This window comes from Serinus canaria, chromosome 4, assembly GCF_022539315.1.
Source record: "Serinus canaria isolate serCan28SL12 chromosome 4, serCan2020, whole genome shotgun sequence".
Taxonomy (NCBI): domain Eukaryota; kingdom Metazoa; phylum Chordata; class Aves; order Passeriformes; family Fringillidae; genus Serinus; species Serinus canaria.
In genome coordinates, this window is record NC_066317.1 from 45,929,393 (window position 1) to 45,948,287 (window position 18,895).

An 18,895-nucleotide genomic window follows, 5' to 3' on the forward strand; every position below is an offset into this window, starting at 1 on the left:
GAAAGAAAACAAATGTGATCTTTGAGAATGTCAATAACAACTATATACAATTTGAAGAGTAACTTATCAAAAGAGCATAATTGTCTATTTACTAACTAAAGTTGCATATAATGAAGGTAAAGACTAATGATACCAGGGATAAATTGATTTTCTTTTCTAAATTCTCTGTGTTTTAACAAAATACAGTCTAGTACAGTTTATAATATCTTCATAAATGTTTCAAAGTATTTCTAATAAAGGCAATTATTTTAATGTAAGAATATTTATATTCATTTGTTTATCCCTATATACCAATATTTTAATAGCTACTGAAAGTTATGATTAATTATTTTATCTTTAGTATGTAATACCAGGTCAGGGTAATTTTCCTATGAGCTGTCAGATGGCAGTGACCACTTATATTTAAGGAAATAGATGCCTCCTAGAAAATAACTTCCCCGATGGGGTCATTTTAAAGGCACCAAATCTCAGAATTTTTAGAGGTTGGTGATAATAAACACTTGGCCTTTAGCAGGGGTGTGTGAAAAAAGGTAACTTTATCTATTCTGTTTGTGGTTTGGGTTTTTTTCTTATCTTCTTTTCTTAAATATTTATTGTGCTTGCTGAAATTTACAGTGTGTTGCCAGGGAATAGAAATGATTTGCTTCCTACTATAGTACATTATAACGCGTGGTTTGAGAATAGTGTGCTCTCACCTTACCTTCAGGCTCTCTGAATCTCTGATCTCTTCCTTTCTGTATTTTGGAGAATGTAGTCAGTTGTCTTCCTTAATAGGATATTTAAGTGAATTGTGGACATATTAGCCACTCTGGGCAGTATAGCTTTAGACCTTCAGTTTATTTTGCAAAAGTAGCTGGAAAAGCTTGGGAAGTGGGCCCTTGGGAATCTCATGAAGTTTACCAACCAGGTGCAAGGTGCTGCACTCCAGGATTGAGGCAATCCCTGGTATCTACAGAGGCTGAGGGAAGAACAGATCCAGAGCAGCCCTGCTGAGTGGGTCTTGGGGGTACTGTGAGAGGCTGGACATGACTCAGCCATGTGCACTCACAGCCCAGAAAGCAAACGTGTCCTGGGCTGCATCCAGAGCACTGTGGGCAGCAGGGGAGGGAGGGGATTCTGCCCCTCTGCTCTGGTGAGACCCCACTGGAACACTGCATCCAGCTCTGGGGTCCCAGCACAGGAAGGACATGGACCTGCTGGACAGAGTCCAGAGAAGGGCCACCAAGATGTTAAGAGGTATGGAGCACCTCTCCTGTGAGGAAAGGTTGCAAGAATTGGGGTTCTTTAACTGGAGAAGATTGGCAGTCTTCCAGTCCCTAAAGCAGCCTACAAGAAAGATGGAGGGGGACTTTTTACAAGGACAGGCAGTGGCAGGACAATTCTTTTGATGAAAAGAGAGTATGTTTAGATTAGATATTAGGAAGAGATTTTTACTGTGAGGGTGGTGAGGCATTTGAATGGGTTGCCCACAGGGTTTTTGGATGCTCCATCCCTGGCAATGTTTTGAGGCTAGGTTGGGTGGGGCTTTGAGCAGTATGGTCTAGTGAAGTGTGTCCCTGCCCATGGCAGAGGGATTGGATCTAGATCATCTTTAAGATGATGAAGATGATCTCAACCCAAATGATTCTGTGTTTCTGTGCATGCTGAACACTATATTGTTATTTAATTTACTTTGCAATATGAAGACTGTAGTGCTTCCATCCTTTTCTCTTCAGCAGCCTTATGTCAGTGAGACATCTGTTTCTTGAAATGCTGCTTTTCAGATCCTGCTAACAAGTCAGAATTGATTAAAATTTTTTCTGTAAATATCTTCAGTTGTTTTCTTTAAAGCTTCAGATTGGAACATGATTAGTAAGCTGAAATCCCATGTCTTTGCTTTTTTTAGAAGATTCATATTCTTGCTGTTAAATTACTCTTGTTATTACTGTTAATAATAAAACTTAGCAGTAGGCACTTGGTGAAGAAATGTTGTGGGAGAATTATGAATTAAAACAGATCTTTTACACTTACAGTTTTTAAAATGCATCAGATTAGTAACTTGATAGAGATGGAGGATGTTTTCAAGGAAGCATTCATTTTACATAGGCTGAATGTTAGTATCATATTAAATCTGCAAAAATTTGTTGTACCAGTTTTTCAGTGTTCCTTTTTGAATTTAAATGAAAGATGACATTTCTTCATAGGTATGTAAGACTGAAATACAAACTGAAAACATCTAAATGTTGTGTGATCCAAATAACTGGGCTTCTTTTTAAAATGTGAGAGAGGGGTTATTTCTGACTTGCTTGCCACACTGTTAATATGTTTATTTTTAGGTAGTTGTAATCCATGTCCGGAGACTGTAGATGTGAAATGCAGTTGTGGAAAAACTGTCATTAAAGTGCCCTGTGGCAGAGAGCGCACCATCAAACCTCCCAAATGCAAGCAGCTGTGCAGGTCAGTATCGAAAGTGGGTCTGTTTCCTGTTGTTAAGTGGAGTTTAAAGTGTTCTTAAAGAAAGTGGTAAAATATACCTTGAAAGCCAAAAATTGCTCATTATCTGATTACAGTTATTACTTCTCAGTCTTCTGAATCCTTGACCATGCAGATGGAGATAGCAGTAATCTCTCCTGTCAGATACCTTTTTGACGCTGAGATTTCATGAGCAGCTTGCCTGCTTCATAGGGGAGGTTCTGTATCACCAAGCTCTTCCAACTCTGTAGTCCAGCTCATTTCTTCAGGTCATCTCTGGTATGTTTTGAAGTACCTCAGTGAGGCAGTTTATCTAGAAAACTATACTAGCAAAAGAAAAAGAATATTTTCTCCTGGGGTGTAGCAAGATTGTGTAGTGCAGAGTAGAATTAGGATTTAAACAGCTGTTTGAATATGTAAACCCAACTTTGATTTTTAATTTTAATTCCTCTCTAGTTTTATTGTAATGTTAACCACCTGCTGAAGGTGAGAAGTAAACTAATTTACAAAAAACACCAACAACTTGTTCATTTTGATTCTTTGTATGTTGAACATACTTGCCCGGTGACTGTAACTTTGTATTTCTTGCTGTCATTTTGATTCATTCTTGGATTTTACTTCAGTCGGCCACCCACCTGTCACCATTCTACCCAGGAGAAACACTATTGTCACTTTGGGCGGTGCCCTCCGTGTCGCCAGCCCTGCCAGAAAACCTTAACGTGTGGCCATTTGTGCCCTGCTCCCTGCCACGACGAAGCACTTGTGAAGCAAACCGGCGTAGTAAGTAAACGGTGAAAAATGGTACATTATTTGTGTTCTGAACAATGAGCATCAGTTTGACCTGAAACTTCTGTTTTGAGGTTTTTGGAGTTCAGACTAAACACATAATCAAGCACAGAGGTAGGTGTACTGCTCAGCATGATGCTAAGTGGTTCTAGTTCCTTCGTTGCAGTCGAAGTAATTTTGTAATACATATAATTGAATTGCTCAAAAAATGATAAGATTCTTGTTGAAGTTGCATTAAAAACATTTAATTTCAGCTTTAAGCAATTGCTTTTAACATAAGGAAAAAAAAATTAAGTCTGGTATTTACAAAACCATCAAATTTTGCAGTTAGAAGTCAGAAATAGGCAGTTTTTAACATAACTGCATGATGGTAATAGAAGTAGCTTAATAATTGAAATATTTGCCTTTATGAACTGGTTAGAACTGTTTTACTGGTCTTTTTCATTTGGCTTGGTGCTTAATTTTTAGCTCTAGGAGCCACAGGACTTAATATTCCTATCCCTAACCAGGCTAAGGATAAAACTGTAATTTTTTTGTCTATATGGGATGTAGAGATTTCCATTAGTAAAAAGCTAGTTACTAGAAAGGGAATTTCTTAGAATTTTAAAGGCTTTAGATTGTACATGTATTTATGGTCAAGCAGGTAGTTCCATTTATGTTTTGTATTCAGCTGGTGTCTTTTGCTCTCAGCATCAGTCTGCAGGGCCTTGGGAGCAGTCATCTGAGCCAGCCTTCATTCAGACTGCACTGCCGTGCCCTCCCTGTGAGGTTCCTATACCAGTGTAAGTATTAAAATATAAAAGGCAAATTAAACAAAGAGATTTTATATGGAAAGATAAGTATTTTGTGTCCAAGAAGTTATCAGGGTTATTTTATAAAAAATAACTGCTCTTCAGACTAGACCTCTGAAATAACTGAAAAATATGATGTATTAGTAGAGAAAAAGAAGATGCTATTTGGAACAAAAGCAGATTACTTTCTAAAAAGTAACTGATTTCATATACAACTATAATTAATTTACAATGAAACAAATTTTGGGATTTTCATTATAAAACACAGCAATCCAAACAACTGTTGAAAAGGAGGAGGCGTTGAGCTGCATAGATGGGTGATTTTCTTAGTTTGCACTTTTGAAATAGATTGCACTAATTTTTGTGTGAAAAGCGCTGTCACTGTTTGCATTTTCTAAATCTGATTTTTTTATTTTTTAATAGGGAGTGTCTTGGACAACATGAGGTGAGTCATGGAATCTGCCCTGTGAAGTGAAATATGGCAATTGTCTTACTTCGTAAGTCTGCAAAACAGACATTAAAAAATAGTAGATTTTTAATACATATTTTTAAATTGATGAAGTACCTTAACAGCTTACATATCAGAAGAATATTTTAGTTCCTTTCTGAAGAATGTATAACTATTTGACTTTGTGCAATTAATGGACAGAAATTTAAACTCATTATTTATGTAGCTCCTTGTGTTTTCTTGCAGGTGTTTAAATGTTTTTTGGTGGTCGTCTTATTAAATATTTGTGCTTTTTTTCCCCTCATTCTGTAGTTAATATTCTCTCTCTGTCACACACTCTTGAGTTCTATGAACTGCTGTGTATATTTTAAAAGGATAGTAGTATAATGTCACACAGGAAAATTCTCATGTGACTTGGATCTGAGCACATATGGATGAAATCAGTGGAAACTTCTTTAGTGTTAGTTTCTAGCATCTTTCTGGTGTGTAGCCTTCTCTAGTTTTAGATGAAGTTGCTGTCTCTTTTGGCTTACATGAGAAGAGAATCTAATTGATGCTTAAATAGCTGTCATCATTATTCACAATAGTTTCTAAAAGTTATGGAATGTAAGGTCAAGTAGTTTTTCTTGATTTCAAAAGATCATTGCTAAACTAATTAAAAAAACCATTTTGCTGTTATGGCTTTGTCTACTGGTATGTCTGGTATAAATTCACTGTCGAAGCCTGACTAACAGTATTATCAAAAAACCTAGGATCATTTTAAGCAAGTAAAAAAATTGTAGAAAACACTAAATAAATACAAAAATATTGAAGATACCTTCATTTTCTGTTGCATACTAGTATCGGCAAAATCATTCAATGGCTTTGGGTCATGTTTTCTATAGGGATTTGCAAAGAAATACGGACAAATCCCTTTGAATCTACAGCTGACTGTAATTATTTAGAGTTTTTGATGCTACATGGTACTCTAGATGAGCTGTTACTTCTGTCAGCCCGTAGAGGGCGGTGCTGCCTTCCTGCTGAAGTTCCTCGAGTGAAATTGTCTCCTATTTGAGATTTTGGTGGAAGTTTTGAAAATGAATGATTCATTAATGGGTATAGGAAGTGTATTTTATTTGCAGTGGATTTTGTGCTCATTGTACATTTTTGTGTTGCTCTGAGATCTCTGGAAAGAAAAAAAACATGTAATGTCTGTTCACTGTTTTACAGCCACATTGGTTCCTAACAAATAATCTCAGCTCACGTTAATTTATTAATTTGTTAATAAGAGAAAACCTATGTATTTAGGAATGCTTCCCTCCAGTAGAAGGGTCCAGTTCCTGAGGGGATTTTCACTGGGAAATGAGGACTCTTCACATGTGACAAAAGTAGTAGCAATTTTCTTAAGCAAACTTTTGCTGTGAGTAGGTGCTTATTGCTGTACTATGCTACTGCTTATGTTGGACTATTGTTATACCTCCTGTAATGGAAGAGATATAAAAAAGAAAGAAACTAGGAATGAAGCAAGCTGTAAAGTCTTCTTGTGTTTTATCAGGATGCTTGCTGACAATGTGTAGAATAGAGAATAAAAGCAAATACCTTAGGACTTGTATAACAAGCAAATCTACTGTCTAATTTTTTTATATTTGGACAGTAATTTGTGTAGATATTGGAGTTGGTTGTTTGTTGAGAAGGTTGTGTATGGGCTTGTTTTTTCTATTTTATTTCTCTTTGGTATTTAATTTAGGAAGTATTTTTAAGGGGTTGATTTAGTTTGAGCTCTTACATGTTCTGGCATTTAGAACAAGCAATTTATCACTTAAGAACAGACTTCAAATTACTTTTCAGATTATGTAATTATATAAAACCTGTTCTTATTGGAAGTATCATTCTACGTGATGTTTAAGCTAAAAGAACATTTCTTTTAGCTGAAGCCTACAGCCTTCTCTTAAATAATTTTACATATATTTAGAAAAATAAATAACTCATCGTTCTTCCATTTCTAGGCTCTCTTAAAAGTGGCTCTCAATTTTGTTTCAGGTTGTGTGCCAGAAAAATCACCTATGGTTGATGCCATCCCAAAAAAGAAATCTTGATGTTCTTTTAACTGTTATATACATTGGAATTTCATAGCAGTAGTACACATTTACTATTTTAAAATATTTTAAAATGAAGTTATTCTAAATCTTTTTTATGGGAAACATGCATTAAAGCTGATGCAAGGTAAATGATGATAATGAAGGAAATCTTTACTGACTATGATATCAATTTATCTGCTGTGTGTGATTTTCTTCTAGTTGCTTCATTTCAGTAAATGTTCTAGAGGAAGGAAAATGCTCTGGTTTTGCTGCCTTGTAAATATCCTATATCATGCTGCACTTGATATATCATTGAACTCTTTCTTCCTGGGTGTTTCTTTTTTTCTTTTGGTAGGAATTTAATGGTATGTTTTAATATTCTAAGTGGGTTTTAGTTCTGATATGTTCATAGGAGGAAGACCATTACTCTGCCTCTAGGTAAAATGTAATGTGAAACTTGAGATTCATCTTTATGGTTAAACCCTTATAAAGGTTTCCAGAATTTCCTTGCCATGTTGATTTTTGTTTTCATATTCTAATTGATTTATCTGTTAATTGCTTTTATGCATTTGGGAGATTTCCCAAAATCCTGGAAAGCTTTTGAAAGTTGTCATGTGTTTTTTTCCTTTCCTTTCTTTCCTTGCCCTGTGGAAGACCTGTAGTCTGAAAATGTTGCCTTCTTATTTTTTTGTTTTCCCATTCAGCTTTCATAAAATACTTATGGTTCTCATCTGCCTTCTTCATTCTTCAGCTCATCAGCCTCCTGGAGTTTGTGGCTATTTTGATGTTTGTCTTTGTATTAAGAATTCCAGCCCTCATTTAACCATTTCAGAAACTCATTCCAACTGTAAGAAGTAAAACTTTACTTTCTCAGCTGGATTTATAATTTAGATCCACAGCAGAGAAATGGAGAAAAAAAATAATGTAGGTTTAAATTAATTGAAAATTTTCAATTTTTGGCTACGGTGTCAGTTGATTCCAGGAGATTGTCATATCATCCTGAGCTCAAGCTGAAACTCTGCTGGATGCAGCCAGAGGGCTGGAATGTTCCCTCTAGTCAGACCTCTGAAAGCTGCCATTGTTGCCTGGCTGACTTGTGTGCTTCACCAATCCTGCCTTTGTTTAACAGTGCCTCTCATCTGTGTACTTGAGTGATGCTACTGGGAAGGAAGCTCCACTTCTGCCCAAGTGCTTGGCTGTAACTGGAGCTAGTGGTTGTGTCCTTACTGGTGGAAGACTAACTCCTGGTAACAAAAGTCTCACCAGCATTATGGAACAGCTAGAGCTAAATGCTGTTGTTGCCCTGATCTGCTGTCACTGTCTAAGCCACAGCAGAAGCATAGTCATAAAATACTGAGTGGCAGTGGGGGAGCAAGGAAAGGTGGAGAAGTGAGCGGAATGTAATGATTAACGCATACTTTTTTTCATTCTTTTATCTTTAACATAATTTGACTACTTACATTGCTAGTGAAAGGATGTTGTGCTCTGGGGAGGGAGATGAGGAACATTAAAAGCTTTGGTAATTGGTAAGTGCATTCTGGGTAGGGTACTAGGCTCTGCTTCAGACCTGCTGCTTGCTGGCTTTTCCTCCTTAGGTCACTGGAAGCATCCATCAGAGACAGAGTAGGATGTTTGCAAGGGGCAGTAGGATCCAGGTGTGGTTGTTGTATTAGAGCTTTAGCCAGCATTAGCTTCAGCTCTGACACAGGGGTGTGAAAGTGATTGGATGTGATGGCCTCAAGATTTTCTCCTGTGTATGCCATGCTTGATGTTCAGCCTGCCATGCAGACTTCTCTTCAGTCTTGGTGAGTCAGGATGATCAGGGGAGTTCAGAGGTCTTGTGAATGAGCTGGATTTTGAAGTGATGTAGTGGAGTAGTATTTTTTGAGTGAAGCCCAGAAAAATTATATAGGCAAGTGGATTTAAATTGTACTTTATGTGATTGAGGGAGATAACATGGACAGTGCTGAAGGGAGGCTGTCCCTAATTCTGCCCTGTGGGGTCATCTCTCTTCTTTCTTTTCAGTTCCTGTGTTCACCTGTTTGTATGGCCTGGCCACTGGCAAAAGACAAGAAATGTTTTTCTCTTGATTCCTTTTCTTCCATTTTGATTCTTTGAATCGTCTTTCTGTAAAGAGGGATGTGTGGGAGGACTTGTTTAAAGTGGTAGGAGAGTGCTGTGAGGGCTGTAGAGTTTGAAGAGAGAAAAGGAATGGGTACCCTGCAAAGCAGTTTGTTCAACCGCAGTTGCAACATAAAATCACACCCTTTAGTCAAAGTGAGTTATGTCACATTAGCCTCTTGTGTAATAACATCATGAATAGTCTGTTTTTCTCAGAGAAATGACATGAAATTAAGAAAAAAAATCAATTTTTTTGACAGCATCACAGAAAACTAATTTTTTTTTATGAATATTATATAATGGTTGGAAAATGCTAACAGCGAGTTTCCTCTAATCCTTTTGTGTGGAGGGACTTGTACTATTCAACTTTAGGCAAGTAACCTAGTTAGGAGTTTACACTGGTTTCAGTACCAGTGAAGAGTAATGGCTTTTAAGTAGATGCTCTGAAGGTTTCTGCAGAGTTCTGTTAACTGGAGTGTTGACCTCAAATTGGAAAGTACAAATGTGACATATGACATTAAAAACTTAGTCCTGTTACAGAGCTATTTCTGCTTCTCCTTACCTCTCCTGGGAGTTATATTTGATGTAGTCAGTATTTACTTTTTAGAATTTCTGGCTTGGAGCTTGTTTTCTGTTTTTCAGACTGTAAAATATTTTTGATTTATGGTGACCATAACACAGTTAGCCCTGTGAAAGCAAACTGTCACTGTATTTTGCAATAATAGTTAAGCACCCTTGGAATCTTTAATGGAAGACATGAGTGCAATTCAGAAGGACGGAGCAAATGACGCTAAAGTATTTGAGCGCATAATATTCTTTCAAAAATAAAGGGAAACTGTGCTGCAAAAGTCAACTTGTTTAATGAAGTGTGCTTTTTTCCTGTTACAGTCAGTGTAAAACAAATTTGTTTGGATGCACTGTTATGTGGACATGAACCCAAATTATACTTAAAAAATCAAATAGAATTTCTCTGGTGGTTTTTTTTTTTTCAAAGGAGAACCAAAGCTTCTCTGTAATAACTCTGTGTCTTTGTGTGTGTAAATATATATTTCTCACATGCTACATATGTGCAATGCTTGTATATATATCCCACCTGCGTATCTATATATATTTATCTATTTTTAACTTTTAGGTTAGTCCGTTGCCATGTCACTCTGCAAATCCCTACTCATGTAAGAGATTTTGTGGGCGGCTTCTTGATTGTCAGAATCATACCTGTATGAAAGAATGTCATCATGTTACTAAATCAAACAGTAGTGCAGATGGAAAGAAGGTAGGTTAATTTCCTTTCTGCTTTTGTTTTTGTGTATTTTATATGGCAGTTGTCTTCAGTTTTATTTGGAAAATAAGGAATTTGCAGCTGGAAGGTAAAGATCTGTTCTGGATCCCACTGGGAGATTTGCATCTGTGCTGTTCCAATTGATGCTGTGACAGTTAGCTAATCTATATTTCCTTTGACTAGAAATCTGAGACAGTATTACGTTTTTTGCAAATTCTGTAACTGTTTTGCGATTAAATTACTTTGATTTCATCAGAACTTTATTTAATACCCTAGAGAAGTCTCTGTTGAAGTTACTTTTTGTAACTATCAAGATCAAGGGGAGCTACTTATAATCAAATATAAGTGTATATAAATGCACTTGCAATCTACTGGGGAAGCTATTTACTGAGGAGATCTTAAATGGGTTGAGGAGGCTGGGAGACCTTTAGGAGAGCACTGGAAATGTTGCAGAACTGCTGAAGACTTTTCAGAGTACTGGGATGATATATTCTTGTTTGTCAGTGTCTACTAGAAACTGTCATTTATTCAGTGAAGTTGCAGGTGTTAACAGCTGAAGATAATGTGAAACAAAAATATAAAGCTTAAAATTGTTCAAGTTATGAGCAGTGAGAGACACAGATATATGTTTTATGGTTTGGGAGAATCATGATTTGGAGGAAAGCATCTTCTCAAGATTTTTTTAAGCATTATTTTAGAAAAAGTTGCAGCATGGGCAGTCTGAGCATTTAGAAAATAGAGAACCCTTTAATTGGGTATAAAGCAGGAATGTTGTATTTCAGCTGGCTTACATTTAACTTAAATAGCATAATATCTCTGTGGATTCATGTCCTGGAAGTGATGGTGTTGTCATTTAATAACTGTATATTGTAGCTAACACATTAATCTATGATTGTGGAAATTTTGTGTGAGGAGTATGGGCTGTTAGTGCAACTGGTGGAGCAGTAACTTGCAGCAACAGAGTGACATCAGTAAATAGTGAGAGTGACAGTTAAGCATCCCCAGTTCTGACTATCAGAGGCTGCCTGCCTGCTGCTTCAGTTAAGCCAATTAAAATGTGAATGAGTCAGGACTGTTCCATTTTGAATGAGGCAGTACATTCTAGAAGAATGGGAGTCTGTGTACCTGCAAAGCATGGGTAAATCTCATTTCTCAATTTTCTTCAATTCTTACGAACTCAAGTTGGTGTTGACCTTTAGAGCTTTTGTTCTCTTGTTTTGGTAGACTAAATGTAGTCAGGGCTGATTAAATTTCTGGCTTATATGTCTGAGTAGCGATTTTTCTGTCTGGAATTTCAGTTTGTTCTGCATGTTGTGTTAGAAAAATGTTGCAGAAAGGCCAGCTGTTTACTTTTACCTACTGTTAAATGTTATATGACAGTTTTCTAAATGGTTTTAGCTGCTGTTGTTTTTCTTAGATTTGAATTTTTGTGAGTTAAGATTTGTAAACAGTCATTGTACAAAGGTTTCTTTTTAAACTTCAGCAAAAATTACTCATCTATAGAAGGAGAAGGAAAGGGGACTGGGGAAAAACTGTTAAAACGTAAAAATTCCTATGCTGTTATTTTGAACAGCATTAAGTGAAACGCTGGTGTTGGAAAAGTCCATTTGGGGAAGCTTTTTGTAGCTTCATTCCTGGATAAATTTGCTTTACTTTGGCTGACTGCTTGGAAACTAAACATTGAATGTGATAGTGGGCCTTAAATACTGTGTTGTGTAGGTTCAGTTGATAAATCATGTCAATCTGTCTGGGTCTATTTGGTCACAGATTGGGGTTCTGGAAGTGTTGTTAAGAATATGAGTAGAAATGAAGCTTTATTTACTGTGCTGTTCATCACCTTGTGCCGGTGATCACATCACCTGGAATGAGAGTGACATCACAGCTCTGGTAGACTTGTGTAGTCTGTGGAGTAGAAGCAAGACCATAGGCAGTTCCTAGGATATTCCCAGGTTAATAATCCTTTTTGGAAGATTATACAAAATATCATATGTGTATGGAAATGGAATGACTTAAAGTTTGCTTCTTAAAATCAAGCAAACCAATCCCTCCACCCCTGTATTAGAGGGTAGTATGAAATGACTCAAGCATTACAAGAGCATGGTGAGTGGGATAAGTTGGTTTTGAATATGTAATGACTTATTTTTCTAACAATTTTCCTTAGAGAATTAACAGGGTTTATGGTCACTTTCCAAAGCTCTAATATTAAGAAGGTTCTTTTATGCCCAGGAGGGAAAACAGAATTCTCTTTGACTGACAAACACTGGCATTTCTAGTTTTTTCTTAAAAAACATATTTTAATAATTACTCTTGCTTGTGAAATATCTTACTGAGTAGCTTGATTCTCATAGCAAAAACACCCCAACTCTTTCTTCTATGTAACAGGTCATTAATGACACCCCACAAAACAAATACTTGGCATTTTCTTTAGCACTTTGTTTTATTTTTGTTAGGCGGGTCCAGAATGTTCACAGTGTGAAGAGGAGTGCACCAAGCCCCGGCCAGCTGGCTGTCCTCACCGATGTGTTTTGCCCTGTCATCCTGGGGATTGCCCATCATGTCTCCAGATGCTTAAAATAAAGTGTCACTGCAAACTATCAGTACTGTATATTGAATGCTTGTAAGTGTCAGAACACAACCCAGCTTTTCATTTGAATGCTACTATAACTGGAAATAATTTGAAATGCCTGGGAATGGCAGCTACTCTTATGACAATTTATAAAATTTCTCTTGATTATAATTTCTATGATAATGGGTTTTTTTCTATTTAAATTTTGGAAGTATTTTATTTGGTGTTACTGCTAAAATTACTATAAATGCATGGAATCTCATGAACAGAAATTGTTTTTATAATACAGATAATCCTTTGAATTATGCAATCATAATGTTATCTATATAAAATTTGTTCTATATGTGCTTCTTTTAGAGTATGTAAGAAGAATTTTATACAAGTATTAAAATGAATGTAGTTAGTCTAAAAGATCTTTGTCTTTGCAGTTAATATCTTTCAATTGCTAGCTGTTTTAATTGAAAAACTGCTTAGTCTTTCAATTTGTACACTTTTTTAATCATTTGTGTATGTGGATAGATTTTAAGCTAGACTTCACGAAATTTGAGTTGGAACTTGGGGATTGTTCTGAAAATATTCATAATATGCAAGTATATTTTTCTTCATTTTCTTTAAAGTACTTTAGGTCCTCTGAATTTATGTTGGTTTGTCTGTAAAACAGGGCAGTTTATATTTAGTCACACTGGATGTAGACAAATGAGTTCTTTTATTTACAGTGAAATATACTGAAAATACACCCCTAATTGCATTGACTTCTGGTGTTTTTCAATTGTTAGGGTTTTTTTTAACACAAATACATCTTTCCTTTTACAGAAAACTAACATGTGCTGATGTAAAAGAAAAGGAGCTTCTTATTTCCTGCAGAAATCAGTGTCCAAAAGAGGTAAGCCATATTACCAAAGAAATACTTCAGTTGATGTGTATGTGGAATTTTGTGAATATAGGCCAAGCAAACTAGAGAAGCTTAGTCTAAGTGAATATGTTAAATTATAGATTTGAAGGTGGTTAGTGAACTGTACTTGAAGGACATTTATTAATATATTCCTGTCAACTAGGAGGGTTATATTAAAGGAACAGAGGTTTGTCTCCAAGGCACTAATGGCTTGCATGTTTAAACACACAGATGAGGTTTAATGTGGAATAGTATGTCCTCTTACATGGTTGAAAACTGGTCATCAATTTATATCTCATAAATTATAAGATGCTGTTTGATTAGGAAAAATGGTAAGAATTGTGCTTGCTATTCTCATGTAAGTGCAGGTTTAGAATCCCTATCTGTGCAATTTGGAGGCAAAGGGATTTTATACTTAATAAATGAGATGAGATGATAATTTCCTGGTGTATTAGTGAAATACATGTTAAGTAGTGTAAAATGGAAGACAAGCCAGTTAGTCTCTCTGCTGTATCTGGGTGCATTTAAAGATCTGCTGTGAAGAAGAGAGGAATAATACCCTTACTACATGATACATAGGCTATGAGCCAGTAGCATCAGTAAAGAAAATTCCTGTTCAATACTATGTTTAAGTAATAAAGCTATCGAATTTTCATCAGAAGCAGCTTAGAAGTCTTTCAGGATGTCTCTTGCAGCAGTGTTACCCACAACTGGATGTGAGGGATGGGCCAAAGGACCTTGTCCTTATCCCTCCCAGTGCTGCAGTTGTGTGCTGCTTGTGTGCTTTCAGAAATCCTTGTGTTACTTACTGTTTTATGTTTGTTCCTTAGTTGTTATTAATTGTGCTGAGAGTGCCAGCTCTTTCTTTACTCCATTTCCCACTGGAGGGTTAGAAAATGTTTAAAGTGGAAAAGCAGGAATTTCATTATCATCCAATGTCAGAAATTTCAAATTTGAGTCCTTGTCTTTATTAGAAAACTTTTTTTTTTTCATTTTGATTAAATACAAAAATTTACAAGATTTCTCCTGCTTTCCCAACAGTGTCTAATCTAATCCTCTGCTTTTCAGACAAGATTGGGTTAACCCCAATGGCAAGGCTGTGCTCTGTACATACTTATGTTTTCTGCTTTTTGCCCTTGTAGATGCCTATCTGGTGGATTTTTTTTTCTGTACTTGAATGTTCTGTCACAATTTTCTCATTTGGATGTCTGAAAGCTCACTTCCTGGTGGGGGAACACTTTGAGATATTACTTAATTGTCCATTTATCTCTTAATTTTGTCCTTTCATGTCCTTCTCTGTTCCTTTGGTTTTATTTGCTCCATGACTTTCTTCTCTGTATTTTCAAGAGTGCTTACAATCTCTTATCATGAACTATATGTTCTGTACTTCAGCTTCTCTTCAAAGAATCTTTTGTTTCCCATAGCTCATCTTTGATTAATGTAACTGTTGTGATTTTTCTGAATGTATTCCCCAGACTTAGTCTGGGATTTAAAATCCACCTAAGAGTGGTCCCAAACTCCAGCTTGCTGTTCAGAATTGCCCTGTCCCACAGATAATTTCTTTTTTACTTCATTTGGTGGGATGTGAAATAAGGAGTACAGTAACAGAATTTATGTTAGTTTTATGAAGCAATTCTTAAATTCTTACTCCTATAAATGCTTTGGAAAACAAGGGGTTTTTCTAGCTTCTGCTATCCAGACCATTGTTTTACTGTAATTGATGTTGAAAAAAATGCATGTTTTTCCTTTTCTTTCCTTTCCTAGCTCTAGCTCTTAGTGTCTTTCGTGAAATATAGAAATTAGCTATTAGTACCTTCTTGCTTCAGGTAGTTCATATCTTTGTGTTACACTTCTTCCTACTTTCTTCAGATCCTACTTTGGTAACTACATGGGTACTGTATGGGGGTTTTACTATTTTTTGTCTAAAAAGTCTGTTGCATTTCTCTGAATACTAAACAGTTCTGGGGATCTTTTGTCTGTTTCTGTTTTATAAACAAAATACGTCTCTGCAGCTTTGAGAAAATGAGATACCTGTATCATAATACAAATTATACTCATAGTGCTCTTTTAAAGGAATCATTGATAAACAGAATTTGAAGGGGCAGGCTTAATAGGCACCACCCTGCCACTCCCACTACTAGCTCTCCCCAGCAAATACAGGCCAAGCTCATTTTGTTATTTTTAAGTTTTTGTCTTGTGAGACAAGAACTTACAAACAACTTGGCCAGCAATAAGAGGTATATGACTACTGAATTTAGAGCATTTACAGATTGCAGATCTAAAATGTCTACCCAAAACTGATTTGGAAGTGTTTTTGTGTGTAGTTCTGGAAGCCTCAACTAAATTTCACGTTAGTGTCTCTTGAGAATTTTGTTATTCTATGTCAGGAGCTGACATCGAGTCATTTGCAGAGCTCAGTGAAGTTGATGTTTCCTATAAATCAGTGTGCACTATCACTTCTAGCTTACCATAGTGCAACTTATAGTCACAATAGAACAACAATAGAACAACAACAACAACAACAGAATGAAGTGTTTTACTGCAGTTGTCATTTTGAGATGGTTTTGGTTAATGGAAATGGCAGTAGACGATATTAAAAGACAGTGGTAGGACAGATACTACATTTGTTTTACAGTTGCCGTGGTACATTTGGGGCTAAAGAAAACCAATTATATTGTCTGGTCCTTTGCAAAAGTGCTACTGAAACTTGAAAAATTTGAGAAGTTCCATGCTTTTTTTTTGCCTATGGCAGAATAAAACCAAAAAAGTAACTTCCAGCATTGCATAGTACAGCTGACGTTTCCTTTCTGCTTTAGGGATAAGCAGTGTCTTTAATGCTGCAACAGCTGTTATATATGAGATATTTTAATTAAAAAGTTAATTCTTTTGTTTGGTAGTAATAACAAGATATCCTGTTAAAGGAAATTTAACTTTATTTTTTTCTTAATCAGGGTGATTAAATTCTTACGATCATGCTTGCAGATGTTTTGAGACAATTCTTACATAGAAATTTTAAGGCCATCAGTTTTCATTGTCTGTGTTTTCCTGTTAGTATTTGTGAATCTGTATTTAATACTTTATTCCATGTAGTTAGTATTTTTTGACAAAATAGCCAAACTTTGTAGTTTTACTGTGCACTCTGCTTTTGTCTTGATGTGAAATACATGACTTCATTATGATAAATTTTTTTGTGTTTTTTAATGCATTGAATTAATTAAACATTCTGGAAATAAAATTTAATTCTGCAAACACACACTGCAAATGTATGTGGATTGGAAAAATTTACTTTTGTCTTTGGAAGTGGTAAAATTCTCTTTTGTACTTAGCTTTTGGGATCGGTGCTCAAAAGTGCTGTTTTCTTTAGAACCAGGCTATTTTCTGTATTATCAGATGTGTATTAACAGGTTGTGTTTACTGCCTTCAGTTGGAGTTCACTTAAACGTCCATAAGTGTTGACAGAGTTTATCATCATCAGGTATAATGTTAAGACATAAATGCACTGCCTATGGAAAAAAAAAAATTGTAGCACATTTTTTGGTTGTTTTTTTTCAGAGCTGTGGATTAAATCCCTTATTTTAATGGCCTTGTTATATCAAACTTTAATAAAGCCTGTCCAATTTGGGCTTTAGTCCAGAAGGCATTGATGAGAGATTTTGACACACTTTGAGCACCACGTAGTTCAGCACTGACTTAAAAACAAGCAAAAAAAATCCTTCCCCATTACATTTTTTATCCAGCAGAAGCTGCAGAATGATTGCTTTTGTTTTCTGTGATCATGGGGTTGTTTTGCCATTCATTTCACAGCTTCTCTCGATATTTTTTTTTAGTGTTGTTTTTTTTTAGTGGAGGGAGTAAGAAGAAAAATCCTGCACAGAGATATAGGACAAGAAAAAAGCTGGCAGGGAAACTTAAGCGTGTGCATTTGCTTTTCAGTATTGGATTAAACATATTCCTGTGCTATAAATATTTTGGTCTAATGGTGTCTAAGAATTTTATTGCAGTAGCACTTAGAGGACGAGGTGAGGGTTACTGTCTTGAATTTGCAGCTCTAACATGTCAGTTAGGACACGTCTGTTTGGGCTTTGACACTGTTAGTGGAAATGTGCCTAATTATTATGGAAGAGTAAGCTGGAAGTAATAGTTCTAGCCATGGCTTGTTCTAGCCAGCATGAGTGACTTGCAGGTGAGACTAGATGGACCTATTGTCTGATGCTGTTGTGTAGGGAGCCAGGAGGCAGTGTTCATGCAGCAGCAAATTGGTTTTGCAGAGACTGTAGTCAGTTGTGGGGACACACTTCCATTAGCTTCCACATTCTGGGTGGTAGTCTTGCCTTGGTAGCATACAAGGCTTAGACAAGGTTTTCCCCTCATATTTTTAAAATGAGGCAAAATAATTTTTTGATTTCAGGGAAAAATATTTGCTGATGATCAGTTGTGCCTGAAAAAAAACTAGATTTCTTCTTTGATAAGGTGACCAATTTATATATTTTTCCCTCCAGATAAAATGAATAGGTGACATCTGCTGCATACAGCTTCAGCTGAATGAGTGAGTCAATGCTACTTAGTGACTATCTAGTTCAGATACAGGAGAGGGTTAATACCAGCATGAAGGTGGCTAAAAGAAACAATTGTATTTGATTATCTTTTGAATAAACCACCCAACTTCCTCCCCCAAAACAACATCAAAACTAAAGAAAAAGATGGAGCAAGAGATATTAACAATAAGGAAGATTTTCCAAGGACTGAACTGACTCTCAACTTTGCATTGTTTTCAGTAATGACCTTGGCAGTAAAAACATGGTAATTTTCTGATGAAAAGTCTTGGGGTGTTGTCAGTGTATGAGAATTGAGGAAGTGCATCTGTAGAACACATGTATTGGGGTCATGTTATTAAATGAAGAAAAAAAGCCCAAAACAATAAGACCATACATGTGAAGCTTATAATAAGCTCCCAGGAAACAGCAGATATTCTTATTTTCACAGAATGATTAGCTGGAGAGAAATGTGATGAGAGCTGAAGATGTTTTGGGGAATCTTTGTACCCTGTGAAGAATGAGGTGCAATCAAGGCATTGTACAAAGTCCTTGCTGAGATGTCACTTGAAATATTACATGCAGTTCTGGCTGTGTATTCAAGAAACATTGATTGAACATAGTTGAAATTCAATTAAGGCATTACTATGATAATAAAGAGCCTTTTAAGAAAAGACAGAAATAGTTCAATATGAGGATAAGAACTGCAGCTTGACTAGCTAGAACAAACCTAGGAAACTCAAAAAAACCTCTTGTATCTTGTAGTGACCTCACGGAGCACCCTCCTTAGTGAAACAGTAGAATAGGCTCAGAATGGGGGACTGTTTCCACAGTAGGTGTTCATCCAGTTCTGGAAGGATATATGAGGTACCTGCCTCTAGGAAGACTGGATTTCAGGACAGAACATGGTGACTTAAAGGTTCCTTCTAGTCCTATATGAAATGTGCTGAACCAAAAACTAAGAAACTGAGC

At 36.1% G+C, this 18,895-nt stretch overlaps 1 protein-coding gene across 2 annotated transcripts in view; it reads left to right on the plus strand.

Annotated features, from left to right (window-relative positions):
• NFXL1 (nuclear transcription factor, X-box binding like 1) overlaps positions 1–18,895 on the plus strand; it is a 44,330-nt gene that overhangs the window by 11,696 nt on the left and 13,739 nt on the right. For both annotated transcript variants that reach the window (XM_030239134.2, XM_050973776.1), the window contains exons 12-18: positions 2,316–2,436; positions 3,075–3,231; positions 3,928–4,019; positions 4,452–4,473; positions 9,787–9,927; positions 12,384–12,550; positions 13,313–13,382. In XM_030239134.2, the coding sequence (XP_030094994.1) occupies positions 2,316–2,436; positions 3,075–3,231; positions 3,928–4,019; positions 4,452–4,473; positions 9,787–9,927; positions 12,384–12,550; positions 13,313–13,382 (770 nt within the window). The remainder of the gene's footprint in view (positions 1–2,315; positions 2,437–3,074; positions 3,232–3,927; positions 4,020–4,451; positions 4,474–9,786; positions 9,928–12,383; positions 12,551–13,312; positions 13,383–18,895) is intronic.